At 42.8% G+C, this 16,883-nt stretch overlaps 2 protein-coding genes across 2 annotated transcripts; both read right to left on the bottom strand.

The window, feature by feature from the left end:
• Window positions 1–977: 977 nt before the first annotated feature.
• Window positions 978–3,058, bottom strand: LOC119195979 (SUN domain-containing protein 3-like). Its single transcript, XM_062563143.1, has 8 exons — window positions 2,967–3,058; window positions 2,805–2,900; window positions 2,494–2,738; window positions 2,278–2,409; window positions 2,050–2,168; window positions 1,785–1,958; window positions 1,607–1,696; window positions 978–1,439 (listed from the first exon to the last, which is right to left on the bottom strand). The coding sequence occupies exons 3-8, from the start codon at window positions 2,564–2,566 to the stop codon at window positions 1,323–1,325; spliced, it is 705 nt and encodes a 234-aa protein (XP_062419127.1). The 5' UTR covers window positions 2,567–2,738; window positions 2,805–2,900; window positions 2,967–3,058; the 3' UTR covers window positions 978–1,322.
• Window positions 3,059–7,985: 4,927 nt separating this feature from the next.
• Window positions 7,986–16,396, bottom strand: si:dkey-234i14.6 (uncharacterized). The gene is made up of 5 exons (XM_037451332.2): window positions 15,872–16,396; window positions 13,581–13,757; window positions 12,120–12,329; window positions 9,204–9,417; window positions 7,986–8,709 (listed from the first exon to the last, which is right to left on the bottom strand). The coding sequence occupies exons 1-5, from the start codon at window positions 16,355–16,357 to the stop codon at window positions 8,531–8,533; spliced, it is 1,266 nt and encodes a 421-aa protein (XP_037307229.2). The 5' UTR covers window positions 16,358–16,396; the 3' UTR covers window positions 7,986–8,530.
• Window positions 16,397–16,883: the final 487 nt, after the last annotated feature.

Genomic DNA, 16,883 nt, shown 5'->3' with positions numbered 1-16,883 from the left:
TCGTATATATATAAATATGAACAACAATAATTTACAGTCCCATAAGTGTATTGTGTTAGTGTTTTGTAAAGGGCTCTCTAACCACTGCCTCCCAAATTACACCCAGGAAGGTGGTCCTATAAGAACTTGTGGTATTTATTTTAATTAGAAATGCGGGGGGTGAATTTGGTCCAATAATTAAGAGTTCTTATGACTAGCGTTGTAGTGTATTACCACCATTACACATGTCACTGATGAGACATGTTGCCCGTGTTGCTGTGTTGATCTTCCGTGTGGACTAGTGGTGTTTAGAGATGTTGAGTTAAGGTTTGGTTTTATAGTACCATGTATAAAGTGTGCTTCTGTTTGACAGTCTGCGTAGTGTCAATATTAAATGTGGAGAACATACAATTCAGTTGATACCAAAAAGAAGGCTTTTTGAAAACGGATGTGTACCCATGGTCTGACCTTTGTGACCTACATCCTATGAGCACAAGCTTGTTGATCAAAATACTGGAACTCCGGTTTCAACACGATTGACATCTATAATCGGTTTGTGATTGAGACGTTGCTTTCAGCTCCATCATCTCATTGAAGAGGACTCATCCGTCCCTTGTTTTTGTTGAACTGCACAATATACATTTAAAGTGGACTCTTCTACATTTCTCCCAGCTCATATTTATAAAAGCTTGTTGATATAAATCCCTCAAACTCAGCAACAGCAGGTTTTGTTTGAACCTTATTATAGAATTCATATTATTATTATGTTAACCTTAGAAGTGTCATTGAATTGTTAACAATGAAAAGCTCCCTCAATGTTCAGGACTTCAGTCCTTGTGAATGACCAAGAGAAAAGATCAACCGTTTCCCTTTGATGGAACATCAGAAAAAAATAAAATGGTGAATAAAATACACAGAAAATAAAATATAAATTTCCAAATATTTATAAACTAAACATTTTTTTTTTGTGAACCCAAAAATGTTGGGTATTAATGTGGGCGAACCGGAGAACCCGGAGAAAACCCCAAAAGACCTAATTCTCTTCTGCCAATTGTAAACCAAACAATGTTTGGTGTGTGTGGGCGAACCGGAGAACCCGGAGAAAACCCAAAAAGAGCTAATCCTCTTCTGCCAACTGTAAACCAAACAGTGTTTGGTGTGTGGGGGGAAACCGGAGGACCCGGGGAAAACCCACGTGGGAAGGCAAACCAACCCGAACACATCTGTGAACTTGTCATCTAATACATCTATTTATGCATACCCATGTTCACATATTTATGTATTCTATTTGATGACATCTCATTTGTTCTTGGACGGTTCAGGGTTGGTCGACCTTCTACACCCTAACCAGACACCGGATACCCGTGCACCCTGAAGTTGTAGAGGCACGTTTGGTCTTCATCCCCCCAGTTTGTCTTTATCTCCAGCTTGACGTGGCTGAAGACATCTTTGACTGGAACCTGGTCAGAGACAAGAGAGACACCCACGTGAATGAAGGGCGTGGCGCTTCGTGGCGGAGATGCAGACCTGGTTCAGGTTGCGACTCCACCTCAGTCTGTTATAGTGAACATATCTACTAGCAGCAGAGGTCATGCGTGCTGCTCTGCTTGACCTCTGACACACTCACAGGCAGCTCAAAGGTCTGGGAGTTCAGGCCATTCTTGCTGTACGCGAAGCTCCCCAGGTGGATGCCTTCGTCGTTGTCGTGCACCAATCCCTGGGGGAGACGGAAAAAAATACTTTTTTTAGGGACGGGACAACGGCGCCGAGCAGGCGGGACGCGTCCAGGAAAGCTTCTGACTTACGTAGACGGAGAACTCCCTCGGCGCACTGTTGATTTCCCCGGTGAGTGACAGCCTTTTTGTGATGTGGCCTATCGTGACGTGCGTGACCTCAATGGGATGCGACAAGGAGACGACGGCGTGTCCCTTGGACCCTGCAAAGCACCAGCACGCTCCGGGGGGCGACCTTGAGTGGTCCTGAGGAGAGACAAAGAGTCAAGGTTCAGGGCTCGCAGGCCATCCGTTACGACCGGTGTCTCCGCATTCGTTCATGATAAGACCTTCCTACCTGGATGATTCTTTGGTGGTCGGTGGAGGTGGTGACCCAGGAGAGCAGCTGGTCCATTATTTTGTCTTGTATTGAGGTCCGGAACGTGTCTGAGGACAGGGTGTGGAGGACTCTGGCTCCTGCAAGTAAGGGACACGAATACAAAGTTACAAACCACAACGCGTCAAACCTGACGAGACGCTGATGATGATGATGATGATGATGATTAAGGCAAAGGCGAGGACTCACCCTGCGACTCCTGGGCGAAGTTGGCCATTGTGTCTGCGACGGGACTGAATCGGCTCATCAGCTGCGTGAGGGTGGTGATTTGCAGCCGGGCGTCCTGTAGCTGGTTGCTGAGGTGTACGTGCTGTGTCACTCCTGAGGGGACACAAAGCAGGGACATTCAGAAAGGGGACGGACACAGCGACGCCAGTAAGAGCAATAAGTGAAGCAAAGACTCACCACCCGCAAACAGAAACAGGAGGAGGAAATACATGATCTTTGTTCTCCAGCCCCATTTGAGTCCCATCATCATCAGGTTGATTTTGAACCTTCTTTTTGTCTTTTTAGTCTTGTTTTGTTCACCCCTGACTCCCTGGTTTGGGTTTTTTTGACCCCAGGGGTTGAGATACCTGAAGATCCTTCTGAGGATTGAGTCTTTCTGCACCGGGCGAGGTTGACCCCAGGGGTTGAGATACCTGAAGATCCTAAAAGATGTGCAGGACGTTAGCGGCGACTCGTTCATTGGTAGAGAACACACAATACTAACGTACCTTTGCAGCAAGCCGGGAGCAGCTTGTGGTGCCTCCTGCAGATGTTCCTGGGTCACTGTGGGAGGTTGACCCCAGGGGTTGAGATACCTGAAGATCCTAAAAGATGTGCAGGACGTTAGCGGCGACTCGTTCATTGGTGGAGAACACACAATACTAACGTACCTTTGCAGCAAGCCGGGAGCAGCTTGTGGTGCCTCCTGCAGATGTTCCTGGGTCACTGTGGGAGGTTGACCCCAGGGGTTGAGATACCTGACAATCCTAAAAGATGTGCAGGACGTTAGCGGCGACTCGTTCATTGGTGGAGAACACACAATACTAACGTACCTTTGCAGCAAGCCGAGAGCAGCTTGTGGTGCCTCCTCGGTCTCTGGGTTTGTGTCCGGGTGGGTTGAGTCATCCTGCAGTGCTGACTCCTGCAGATGTTCCTGGGTCACAGTGGGAGGTTGACCCCAGGGGTTGAGATACCTGAAGATCCTAAAAGATGTGCAGGACGTTAGCGGCGACTCGTTAATTGGTGGAGAACACACAATACTAACGTACTTTTGCAGCAAGCCAGGAGCAGCTTGTGGTGCCTCCTTGGTGCAAAGGGTTCTTCTGAGGATGGCGTCTCTTTGTATTTCCATTTCTGGAAAAAGGTGTAAAACACAAAGGGGCGAATCATCAGCAACACGCATTGATAGGAATAGACACGTTAGCTTGGATGTTGTGTATTGTCACCATGAACAATAAAGTGAAGGAATTAATGAGAGCCAGAAAATACAATAAACAGCATATTTGTCCTCCTTATCAGTGAGCCAATACACACATAGAAGGTCTATTAAACTATACAACAATAAAAACTGAAAATAGTTAATTCAGGTTTTGACATTTTTGTCGAATCAAGGCTTGAAGCGTTTTAAATGTTTAGATGAATGGTTTAAAGTCTGCAGCTTTGCTGGTAACTCACTTGTTTCTTCTTTGTGTTGAAAGCAGAATGGTTGGAAATTGGGGAGCTCGGGTCAATGTGGCCGCTGCGATCAGTTGACTGAGCTGAAATGATCGATTCTTGTGGGCGTTTGGTTTATAGGCACCAAGGATTCCACCAGAGAATCTGAGGTGAGTTCCACGGAATTCTACCATTATTCTACAGAACATTCCACGATTCCACATGCAAATCAGGTTTAGAACACAGGAATGTGGCTCCTGCCACTCACTTGACTGACTGTATGAACAACTTAATTAACAATTTACAAGTGTATCACTTGCCCAGTAATTACAAGTTAATTTCTGAAAATGAACTGATTTGAGAGAGAAAAGGTATAATTCACCAAAAATGCAGACTGAAGTTTGCAATATTACTCTAAATGACAATTTGTTTTCAAAATGACTTAAAATGACCAAAAATCCACACAAAGTACAGATTTTAAACAGGATCCTTTTACGTAATCACATAAAATCAGAAAATAAATCTAAGAAGTACTAAAGTGTATTTAATTTTTCATTTCACAGAGCCTTTTAGACTGCAGTAAAGTGTCCAATCACCTCCACGTTTAACCTTTGAAAGATCTGAGAATCAACTCCATCCTTAGTCATTGATACGTATATATTCTGCATTATCAATACACTCTTATCAAACTCACGCTCTCAATGACTGCTTTTGACATCCTTTATTATAGTTTTAATGTATTATAAATAGAGTATAGAGAGAATGGAAAAATAATGTTTTTGTCATTTCATTTCTAAACTTGTTGAAAAAAATATATATAGGATCTTTATCATGATACGGTTCAGGAAAGAGTCTCCTTATATTAGCATCTGAAGCAAATTATAGCTTTTTTTACATATTTATGCTTACACACAGAACTTCATCAGAACGACTACTGATGAGAAAGTGGGTTTTCTTTTCATTGTGTATCTAATCAGATATATGATGTAAACATAATCAAGCCTAACAAACTTCACCTGTTAATCCCCATAGTTTGTTTTGCTCTAAAAAGTCGCAAAAATTAACTTCAATGCTGGCCTTTCACAATAAGATATCCTGCCTTCAACACCTCCAAATAGTGCAATAAAGCTTACTCACAGTTCCAGCGTGAAAATGTGACTTTTAGACTAATGTAGTTGATTCATGCTTCTCAAGGCTTTCTCTGGTGGTATTTATTCCCAGTGATGTGATCTTAACTACCACTAACTGTCTATTGTTAACCCTATCCGTGTCTTTAGGTGACTCGTGAGTCTTTCCCCTGAGAAATCAGTGTAGTTCTTATCACAAAAAAATATTTTTCCCCTTATGGCTGCTGTTGGAAAATCTTCCTGAAGATGTTCCTCTGGATCTCCTAGTGAATTTGATCTGAAGTAACTTAGTTGCTTAAGGTTTAACACACATCAATTTGTAAGAGACAAAGTATCTGAAACTAAAGAACAAGTATTATAAGGAATGTAATTTACCCACACTAGGGGCAGCTCAGGGTGTGACTTTCAAAAAATGCTCCCACTGATGGTTTCCAGAGGGATGGCATCATCAAACAGAATATACTTTATATAATGGCAGCGCCACAGTGCTCTTAAAATAAAAAATACACATTAAGAAAGAGAACATAACCACTGGGTCAATGGTTGTGACCCTTTCCTTTATAGTTTTACCCTCCTTCACCAATGGACACAATCTCCCCACTTGTTGTTGAATGGAGTCACTTGCATTGAAGAATGGTCTCAGCTCTGTTTGGAGTGAAATGGAAACAGCACAGACAAGAACTTCTCGCCTTCTTAAAACAATTATCTCTAACGACAAATGCTTTTAACTTGAGACAATACTGCAGTTATCTAAATTAACTTGGGGCCACTCAGGCGGGGACAGACGTCTTGGGGCCCACTCAGGCGGGGACGGACGTCTTGGGGCCGGGAGGAGACTACTTGGACTTCTCACGTCCAAGTAGTCGGGGCCCAGATCGCTCCAAGACTCTGCTGAGTCCTTCTTTGGGCGCGTCATTCTGTCAAGATGCAGGTGCTGGAGCAGCTTGCAGGCAGGCGGAAGGAGGCAGGACTCAAACGCAAGCTTCTCAAAAACTGTGCTCTTTATTCAAACCAGGACAGGACGTGCTCCAACGACGGGTAACATTGAAAATGACGCGACGAGGGACAACAGGCACACGGGGCTTAAATACACAAGGGAGGTGCAGGTGATTGGACACAGGTGGAAACACTCAGGCAATCACAAGACAACGCAGGAAGTGAAGTTATCCAGAGACATGAGAGACAAGAAACTACTAAATAAAACAGGAAGGAGAACCAAACCGTGACATTCACTTTACTAAGAAATAATCCGGAAACCGATTGCCTTAAAATGTTCAAGTAAGCTGAACTAGAACCTGTAAGCTTTGGAGACAAAGAGAACAGTTATTATGGAAGACAACATTTATTTTTTGTCCTCACACATTTTCTTGATCTCAAACATGATTAACAATGCTGGACAGGTTTTGAAATGTGGACACTTTGCTCAAACTTTTGAAATATCCTGACAATGAAATAAACAGATTTCTCTGCCTCTCCTTTTAGTTCTCCCAATGGCATTTGAAAGATACCACTACACCCACAGAAGAAAAGTCTGTCACATCCAATTTAACTTTAGATTAACCCTCAAAATATAATTTAAAACAATGTAAATACAGGTTTAACAATCTTATCAGGGTCTCTCTCACAGGGAATTCAGTATAGTGCATTTATGTATCCATGTATCTATTGACCTATCCATCGATATCTAGAAAGAGCGCCACCAGCCCAATGGCACCTGGTTGTGGTTGAAAACGGTATTGCATCCGATTGACGTTGATGAGAATTCCACATTTCATTACCTTTTAATCCATATTGGATTAAAAGGTAATGAAATGGCTGATAAAATAGCAAAAAGGGCTTTGGAAAAAGAACAAATAGACTTTAGGGTTCCATTAGGAAAAGGGGAAGCTAAAAGTCTAATAAAGATCGAGACCATGCAAAGGTGGCAAGATGAGTGGGGAATCTGACCCCAAAGCTTAGCAGTACCATAAAGTACAAAGCCAGGTAGGAGGGAAAAGAGTCTCGCTTTGGGTTTTGTTAGAAGAGAGGAAGTGGTGTAAGGTCAGATCATACAGGCCTAAACTCTACACTCACAATTATAGGAAAAGGTAATGTTTTATGTACTGAATGTGATGTTAAGGAAGATGTTGAACATGTTCTTTTTAAATGTAAGACCAATAATAAAGTCAGAATGAAATGGCAAGGGGTTGAAGCTGAAAATGATATACTAGAGGAACAAGGGATGCAAAAAGACAGGATCAAAGCTTTAGTTATGTTTCTGAATAAAAAAGGCCTCATGAAAAGAATCTAAGCTAGTTGTTAGCTAAGCTAGTTATGTATATATATGAATAACTATATAGCTTAGATTATTTTCATTAGGCCTGTATGTATATATATATATACAACCAGAAAGGTATTCTCAGATTTGAAGGATTGATTACTTTTATTTGTTAAACACTCAATCATTACACCTAACCTGTAGGAGATTATTCAGGTATTTAAGTTTGAGGCTAAGCAGGTACAACAGACAGCCTACACCAGTAAAGAACACTAGTGCTTAATATAAACTATTATGGAAATAACACATGATACTGTTCTGTCCATATGGGGTGCAGCTCACAAATATTTAGTTATTTATACAACAGCATGTGAAACTTTCTGCTTCCGGAGTAATTGGAAACCAACTGAAAAGATACGGTTTTCATAGGCTATTATTATTTTCATTTTAATTTGCAAAGATCTTTGTTAAACCCCAAAACTGAATTTTGGTTGCTTTAATCTATATTTAATTGCATTTATATCTAAATACAGTGGTTTTATGCAAAGACCATGCATATAACTTACACAATCACCATATATTTATTGGCACTTCAACCAGAGAGCTGAAATGATACTTCAGTTCTTTTAGATCACCTGGAGCAGAATTTTAAAATGAAATGTGACACCAGCCATTTTTGAAATCCACTTAAAAAGTACACAAAAAAGAGCACATACATACTTTACAGAGGTCATCAACAAAATTATTGCCACACACAAACACAAGGACAAAAGGCGTGATACAAAGACTGGATATCAGATTCTACACATGTTCCTCTGTTAAATCACATACAATAACAGTTAAATGCATTTTTCAGCTCTAGTTGATGTTGCTGCGCCACAAACTCATTACCACTGATGTTAAGAGAACACAATGGAATAGATTTAGGAAATCAAGTCAATTCTTTCTCTAATAAAGGGAGAAGACGAGTGATGAAAATTATATGGATCACAGATTTTCATTAACTTCAAAAACTCCCCAACCTATTCATTCTGACACTTAACAGAGCAGTCCAAATCCAGTGAAATGCATTAATAGACAATGTACTGTAGATTGCTTCAGATCTCCTCTGCAGCCGTTTGAATTGACGAGCTTTGCAACCTGAAAAACAGAACTTTAAAGGTAGCAAATGTGTCCATGGGGTTTATGCTCCATCCATCCACCCAGTGTTCTACACAAAGAGTTATGGTCACATCTTTACACTCATTATTAATCTGTTCAAAGCTCACGTCCGTTCAATTTCTTTCAGATTGTAACCATTTAGTGTCCATTTCAGCATCCGTCTCATGGTTCATTGTAAACATTCAGTGTAAAAACAAACAATCCACCACCACTTCCCACTAGGTGGCACATGCCTTCTCCTGGTCATGCTCGTGTTTCATTCATAAATTGATTGAGACAGGCCTGTCTGCTTGAAGCTCTCAGCCACCTGTCTGGAGTGCTGCATTTTAGCAGACAGTGCCTCTAGAATATCATTCTGGTCCACAGCTGTGGCTGTCTGGTAAATGAACATCCCCATTGACTCCAGTCCTTGCATACCAAGATTCACTCCGCAACCTGATGGATGATTGGGATGATTAAGTGGAGAGGGAATAAAAGGAAGGGGAAGGGAGAATATAAATCAGAGACATCATGAACTCATCAAATTAAACTTATGTCAGCCAAACATATTCATGATGTGAAATGTTTTGTCTCTTGGCTGACAAATAGTAAACTATAGCCTGGAAGATTTGGCTATGGCTTGTAAACAGAAATAAACATAGAGCTGCGGGAAAACAGAGCAAGATAAGTGTCAGCTGAAAGGCCACTGAGTGCAGTAGTGACTCACACAGACATACTGCTGGCATACAAAACAATTCATCCACTCCTTGTACCGCTTCTATTTTCTCACTCCGCCTCATTTATTCAAAGTGATCTGTGTTCTGCTTCGTTGTTGTCTCACCTTCAGGAATATTTTGAGGATAGATCAGAATACTTTTTGCGAAGAGACGCTCTCCTATTCTATATCACATAAGTTGCATATTAAATTAGTATATTACAGACAGATGTACCTGTGTCAAAGTTGAGGACCCGTGCTGCCTCCCCCTCCACGGTGACGGCCACATTGTCCCCCTCTATGAAGGCAGCGCTGACGCGTCTGTGTGATAACTGAATCTCAAAGAGACGCCGACTGCACTGCATGCGGTGGAGCGTCACGTCGTTGAGACGAGGCTCGATGTCCGTCTTATAAACATTGAAGGACTGGTGGAAAATATTCTTCATGATCTGCTCAACAAAAGAGGGAGAGAGATCATTTTTAGCATCGTTCACTCCCCCCCCGATTTACCCTTTTTAATTTTACCAGGATGTGACCTGCTCATTGGCACTAGTACATATACATACAGTGAGCTGTTGATCAACAGAAAGCTAATTTGCAACTACTGTTATCAGCAAGTCAGTTTATATATGGTTTTAAATGAAATACCTGGAAAATAAATACCAATCAGAAGACATACATTTTGGCCGTGGTAAATTGCGGTAAGCATTTTACTTGTACTTTCTTTATTTACATTTCATAAGAAAAGTAAGTCATCGATATTAAAAATGATTCATATGCAACCAAGTTCAACCACCACTTGTAAAGTAAAAGGCTCTGTGTGAAAGCAACTCTGACCATTAAAAGTACTTTGTTATTTTATCTTAATGCACGGACATTGTAGAATAGATGCTGTGTGTCTTTTCATTGATCCCACAGTAACTGTGGTTAATGAGTGTGAAGCTTCTCCCGCTCTCTCTGCCTTTTTCTCTCTGCTTAACTCTGTTTTTTCTCGACCCACACTTGCTCAGTCGTCTGTTACCAAGTAACAGTGAATCTGAATGGCCGCCCACATAGCAACATGTGCTCTGAGGATGGTCTTGCTATGTTCCTGTGTGTACTCCATGTTGTGTGTAAAGCCTAGAGCAGTAGCACAAGAACAACTTAGAGATCTAAAATTAAACACTGACTGCCCACCAGTTACAAATGCCTCCATGGCCTGTTGTTTAGCACAGGAAGAAAGAAATCCTACCATTTGTTTATTCACTGATGTGTAGCAGTAGCATTCAGATGCTGTCAACACACACACACATACACACTTGCTTTGCTTTCAGTTGTCCATCGAAGCCGATGATGACTTCCACTTCTGCCTTTCAGCGGTGAGTTCTCTGGTGACAGTACCATAGTGGTGGTACTGGCAACCTTTGTTATTCCCCCCCCTGCTTTCCTGTCTCCTTGCTGTCTTGTCCTCCTCCAGTGCTTTTGTCCCATCTTGGCCCTCGAAGTCCGCAGATCCGATTTTGCACTTTATTAGCACTGCTTTGATTTGGTCTTCGTAGCGTTTCTTCTGCCCTCTAGCGGAGCGTTGGCCTTGGGTGAGCTCGCCGAATGAGGGGCATCCTTCTAACCTGCCCCACCCATCGTAGCTGGTGATGGATGATGGTGGCCTCCATGCTCTTACAACCTGCTCTCTTGAGTTTCTGTGCGAGTGTGTCACCCTCGCATTCATACCATCATGAAACTGTCAGAGGATGTTGACAAATAAGGCATCCAAACCGGTGTAGGATGTCCAAAAAAAGGTCTCTCTGCACAGTGTCGAAGGCTTTGGAGAGGGCAAAAAAAGCCATCAACAGGTCTTGTTGTTGCTCCCTGCAATTTTCCTGGAGTTGCCGGGCTGTGAAGACCATGTCGACTGTTCTTCCTAAAGCCTACAGCAACTGCAGCAACACCTTGGCCAGGACCTTACCAGCAGTGGCAAGGAGTGATATACCCCTGTAGTTGCACAAATGGTCTTGTCACTTTCATTCTTGTATATGGTGACAATTTTGGCATCTCTCCATTGCTGTGGAATTTTTTCATCAGCCCATGCATTAAGGATGTGTTGATGTAGCCTGTACACAGGTAGCCACCCTGTTTAAGCAATTCTGCAGAGATATTATTGATGCCAGGAGATTTGTTGTTCTTCAGGCTCAGTTGATAGTGGTACATAGCTGTTCTCAGCCAGGAAGCATCAAAACTCTTTTCTTGTGCGGGTATTTTTCAGACAGGCACAGTCTAAGCGTCTCCCACTGGACACTGGGGGGGGGGGGAGTATGCTCATGTGGACTTTGACCATGGTCATCTGGTGGTCTGTCCAGCATTCTGCAGCTCTCATGGCTGGGACGTGAGAACCTCTCTGATGTCACAACGTCTTAGGATGACATAGTCAATCATTTGCCAACGTTTCAAGCGTGGGTGCATCTATGATGTTTTGTATTTGGTCTTTTGCGGGAAGATTGAGTTGGTTATTGTCAGGTTGTGCTGAGAGCAGAGAGTAAGTAATATCATGCCATTTGAGTTGGCCTGACCAATACCATGCCTGCCAAGCACTCCTTTCCATATCCTTTCACTCTGCCCCACACAAGTATTGAAGTCCCCAAGAAGGAGGATCTTGTCGTACTTGGGGATCCAGTGGAAAGCCTCATCCAGTGCCGCTTGGGGGGTGAGTTTAGTGGGCATTTTTTAGGCCACCTTCTCTAGACCCCTGCTCAGCTTGAGGTGAGCAGTGTGGTCCCTAAAACCGTCACACGGGCAGCATGCAGCATGCACTACAAGTACTTCTACACTACCGCACTAGACGTAATAGACGCACTAGACACACTAGTGAAGTCACCTTTCTCCTATCCCTTTTTCATTATTTCTTCATCTTATGTTCTCTTTGACTCAGACACACCCAGATTTAAAGAACCTTCACACTTGCATACAACCACAGACTTAAACACTCAAGCAAACATACATCCACATGAGGACACTAATGGACTCCTACAAAGTGCACTCAAAGTGCATTGACATGGAGTTGAAGCTGTTTCACCTAGAATCTTTATTCTAGGTGACATAGATTATTCAAAAACAACAGGTAGTAGAAACTGACACAATGGTTTTGTCAAATCAAACAGGGACAAGCGTCTCTCACAGAGGAGTTGGCCGTGTGCCGGAGGAAGCGGACCATCTTGGTGTCAGAAGCGGGGCAGGCGAGGGCTATGTAGCGGTTCCTGAAGGTGCCATAGATCTTGAGGTGAAACCCAGGTTTGGCCGTGGAATTTCTGGCCTCTCGGAGGCCCTCCACGCCATAAGCAGACAGGTCGAAGTAGAGGTTGGGGGCACGGATCTCAGGAGTGGGAACCTGAAGTAAAGAGAAAAGTTAAATCTCCAAGGACCAATAGTGATATTAATGGCAAATTTTATATTTTGGACCACAATAAATCAATACAACAATAGAACATTACTTATATATGACATCTGCCTGCGGGGCTGTTGTCACTTGAGTGGAGATTGAGAGTAGCTGGATTTCATTCAGTGCTTCATTCGGGCAGTGACACCCCCACCTCCCCCCACCTTTCATTTTCCCTTAAGATCCATTTTCTTTTCAATGACGTAAACCAACCACATTCAATCAAACAAGCATTCAGTAGAAAGTAGATCGCTGAGGAAAAGAGCCACAACTGAGTGGCAACTGAAGAAATTATCACGTCATATTCCTGGGAGGTAAATTCAATCATTACAGGAAGCAGTCAGGGGAAAAAAGGCTCCGAAAGGCAGCTACAGAGCCTCTAAAGAAAAGGTTAATTTGGTGATGGTGGCATAGAAGAGTTTATTAAACAATGCACGCCTGGAAGCAATACTATTGATCATATCAATAGGATATGATCAATATCTGCATATCTGGGAAGGATAAATATAATTTGTCTCCATCTGTTCACCTCCATGGACCAGCAGGGAGGGATATTTCTTATTTTCTGGTGTTATTTATTAATCTGCAGGTATTTATTACACAAAGTAATTATTAATTAAATCAAATTTTCTCTGTGAAAAGTTTTCTGGGGCTCTTGGTCTAAACGGATGTAACTCATCTTAGATGTCATGTGACTTCTGGAGCACCATGCAAAATAAATGGCAGCAGATGTTTTTAAATCTTGATTCATATTCACCTGGCAGGGAACTGATTACAAGTCTGTTCAGGAGGGGGACGGGGGGTGGGAGTGGGGGTGGGGGCTTAATGAATTGCAAGCTTTATCATTTCAGTCACCTGCATCCATCACAACAACAGCTGTTCTCATCAAATTCAATAAGTAAATTAAAATAGAAACAGTGTTGATGCCAAAGAGATTCAACAGACCGCTGTAATCCGGCTGTGGAAATGAGTCACATATTGTATTCAGCTGCTATTTACAGATCCACACTGCTGTTTGCTCAACTCAGCCTTGTGAGGTCAAAGTTGCCTTCTCTATAACATACTGCAATATCCTGTTTCTACTGCCGTCATTCTTTACACAAACAGCAACGTATTGGTTATTGCTTCAGTGTGTGCACAGGAGTGAATGCACCCATTAGTGTATGTGCATGTGTGCGTTACGGATGGTGAATGTGTCCTGACCTGTCTCTGATCTAGTCTCTCTATAGTCGCATTAGCTCCATAGGCATGGCAGGACTCCACGGTGTAGTCAGAGCTAATGCCCAGCACGGAGCAGGAGTCGCCACACGACCCATCGGCCACCACAATCACACGAGGCCACTCGTTCCGCTGAATCCGCCGCAGGTATTCCTCTGTGAACTGAAACAAGACATGAACAAAAACTGAAGAAAAAAAACTGTTTATTGGATATTAAAACGTAATTTACACTTGAATTTACATTTTCATAGCTTTTTATCAACTATACAAACTACAATGTACTTTTTTAAATAACTGATTACTTCTGAAAATCCTGAATTTAGAAAACATGAAATTAGGCGTGACACCTTTTGGGGACAATACATGTAGGCTAGTTAGACCAACACCAGTTTCCAAAGACTTTTTGCAGGTTATAGGGCTGCATCTAACGATTATTTCTTAACTTAACTGATTCATCTGCCAAATGGTTCTTTAGTTAATTAGTTACTACAGTTACTACTTAGTTACACAGCCTTTACAACAATCATTTCTCTAACAACTAGTAATATTATGAAATTGACTTGACCACTTTTCCACTGCCTATCCGTCTTATGAACAAATGATTTATATTGTATCCTCTTACAAGTCATTCACCCGAGGTTGTGCTTGTCATGGCAACAGTGCATCTCTCTGAGGGTTTTAATATGGTGCCCGTGTGCATCACTGACCCTCAGTAAACAGCAGGTACCTGCCTGTGCAGAGGAGGACACAGAGTAGGATAAAGCCAACTGACAGAATAAAAGAGAGAATAAAAAAGATTTTCAGGGATCTATGTCATCTTTTAAGTCATTTAAAATACCTATTTGCAGGGCGAACCACTGACGGCGTGGGTGGATAAAACATTAATCAAAATGTTTTTGATAATTGAGAGGAAATAAACTTGGTAGTGACTCAAAACAAAATATTAGTCTTTTGTGATCAATGACACTTTGGAACTTGTTAAGGTTGGCTGGACAGTGGCAGCTATGAGGAACGATGTTGGAGCTGATGAGGAAAGAAGCTGCTGACCAGAGCCAGAGAAGAGTGCATGGCAACACACAAGTGGTGTACCAGTAACACACAATACCTTAACAGAGCAGCTTGTCCCTCCAGAGATAAAAAATATTTACTGAACATTTCATTTGTCACTCATTGCTTCTCTCTAAGGTTTCTGTGTTGGTAGGTTTCTTCATTGTCTCGCAGGTTTATTTTAGATGTTATTGTTCTCTTCATGTGCATGCACAGTGAGGGCCTCACAAATAAATACAATGTTTTTAGCAAAAGGGGGATAACATTAGTGATTTTATCATGAAGCAGTAATAGCAATTTGTGGCCATGGGAAAGATGACAGTTAAATTTAAATGAATATGCATTTGGCCGATGATGTGAGGATTCTCCCCTTAGGTTTCAGGTCAGCTTACATAAGAGGTTACTTCCACTGATGAGCCCACTCTCAGTCTGACATACAATGTTATGACTAGCGTTGGAAGAATTGTATAATACCACACCGAATGTTTGCTGCAAACAAGGATATTTATACACAGATAAGCATTTCAATTCAATTTATTGTATTTTGTATATCCTCTGTCCCAAAACCATACTATCGCCACAGGAACAAGAGGGGGAAAAGGGAGGAAACCTTAGGAAGAACGGCAGAGGGATGCCTCTCCCGGAACAAGCGGATATGTTGTGTGTACAGAATGAACAACGTGAAAGATGTACAATACATTTCCTATGACAGAAATGATTCAAATAATATGAAGATGTCTGCTAAGAAAAATAAATACATGGTTGGTAAGATTTTTCTATGTTTTGTGGCAGAGGAACATGACAATAAAGGGCTCTCTAAAAGCCAGAAAAGTTGTGAGCCAGCTTTGCTCAAGGGCTTCTGATTTGACACATGGACCAACTTCTACATCACTGCTGGTTGCTATCAGATCCCTGCTGAAACGGAGGCCAGCCGCTTTTCTTTCAACGCTGCCACTTAATAAAGATCAGGTTTTGACTATGAAGGCAGTCATTACCAAATGCTCTTCACAAAGACAATACCCATTGCTTTTTGGATGAATGTGCCATTGAGTAAGTTGCTCTGACAGGAAATGTAAGTTATACAAACAGGTTTTATATTCTCAAAGCCATGAGAAACACAAAGATGATTCTCTTGAGCATAAAGCCTTCATAATGACTTAAACGACTTGAGGTGTCACTGTTTTAAAGAGGCCGAGGGATACTGGTTTGCTGAAATGAGGAGGCTGTACCTTGGTTCCAAGGTGCACCTTGACGTCCACCTTAAGTTTCTTCTGCTCCAGGATGCTCAGCAGGTACTCCTGAAACACGCCTATCCTGGTGAAGAAATGCTCGTTGTGCCAACAGCCCTCCATGTTATCAAAGTCCACCCCGAGTCCCAGCAGAAACTTCACACTGCGGGGATCCAAGGCAATCTGCTGGGGCCGGCAGAGCAGGGCAGCCCGGCACCGCTCATCCAGCACGGTCAGTTTCAGCACCTTACCGGAGCGGACAGCGACCAGCGCGGCCGTCAGCCCCACGGGTCCCGAACCCACGATGAGCACCGAGATCCTGGCCCGCCACTGTCTGAAGCCGTCCAGACTCACTTTCACCAGCGCGTACACGGCCACTGCCACCAAAGTGCTCAGAGCTGTGTCAAAGGCGAGAGCGCGATACCTCTCCTCGGTGTCTTCCCCGACGACGCCGGCTCCGGCGGGTTGCGCCTGCAGCCCATCCATACCGCAGGGATCCTGCTTCTCACGTGTTCCACTAGCACAATGTCCTCCTAACAACACCGGTGCATTGGCAGAGAGGGAGAAAGAGGCTTTAGATCGATGCACACAGTGTCCAAACAAACCAGCCGAGCCCGGGCCACGTCCTCCCCGTTGCAAGTGGAGTTGTCGCTCTCTCTCTCTCTCTCTCTCTCTCTCTCTCTCTCTCTCTCTCTCTCTCGCTCCCTCTCTCTCCACCCCCTTTCGCCCTGTCCCTTGAAGTAAAATGTTTGCCTGGAGAGTGTCAGCAGTTTAATGTATCAGCACAAAGATTTAAATCAGGCATCTGAAAGAGCCAGACTTTTATTTTACGGTTTAAATTTCAGTAGAAACCAACTTTCGCTGCCGGACAATTATTGATTTACGGTTGAAACAAGTCGCTGGCCTTATCGCTCTTTCGCTCCTTAATTGCTCTCATAAGGCCAGACGGCAGGGCATCAAACTTACTGTAAAGCACAGAAGGACTAATGTCAAAGTGAAAATGGTCCCTTGG

This window comes from Pungitius pungitius, chromosome 6, assembly GCF_949316345.1.
Source record: "Pungitius pungitius chromosome 6, fPunPun2.1, whole genome shotgun sequence".
Classification (NCBI taxonomy): domain Eukaryota; kingdom Metazoa; phylum Chordata; class Actinopteri; order Perciformes; family Gasterosteidae; genus Pungitius; species Pungitius pungitius.
The sequence above is the reverse complement of the archived record's forward strand: the minus strand, read 5'-3'. Positions and strand labels throughout refer to the sequence as shown.

Bases quoted from the DNA above. Each gene is read 5' to 3' on its own strand.
- LOC119195979 (XM_062563143.1), bottom strand. From the start codon at position 2,566: ATGATGATGGGACTCAAATGGGGCTGGAGAACAAAGATCATGTATTTC. The intron at 1,959-2,049 runs GTAGGAAGGTCT...GTCTCTCCTCAG, and splicing joins ACCACCAAAGAATCATCCAG to GACCACTCAAGGTCGCCCCC. The intron at 1,440-1,606 runs GTGAGTGTGTCA...GTCTCTGACCAG, and splicing joins CCCAGACCTTTGAGCTGCCT to GTTCCAGTCAAAGATGTCTT.
- si:dkey-234i14.6 (XM_037451332.2), bottom strand. From the start codon at position 16,357: ATGGATGGGCTGCAGGCGCAACCCGCCGGAGCCGGCGTCGTCGGGGAA. The intron at 13,758-15,871 runs GTACAGCCTCCT...GTCTTGTTTCAG, and splicing joins AGGTGCACCTTGGAACCAAG to TTCACAGAGGAATACCTGCG. The intron at 8,710-9,203 runs GTACATCTGTCT...ATCATCCATCAG, and splicing joins GGTCCTCAACTTTGACACAG to GTTGCGGAGTGAATCTTGGT.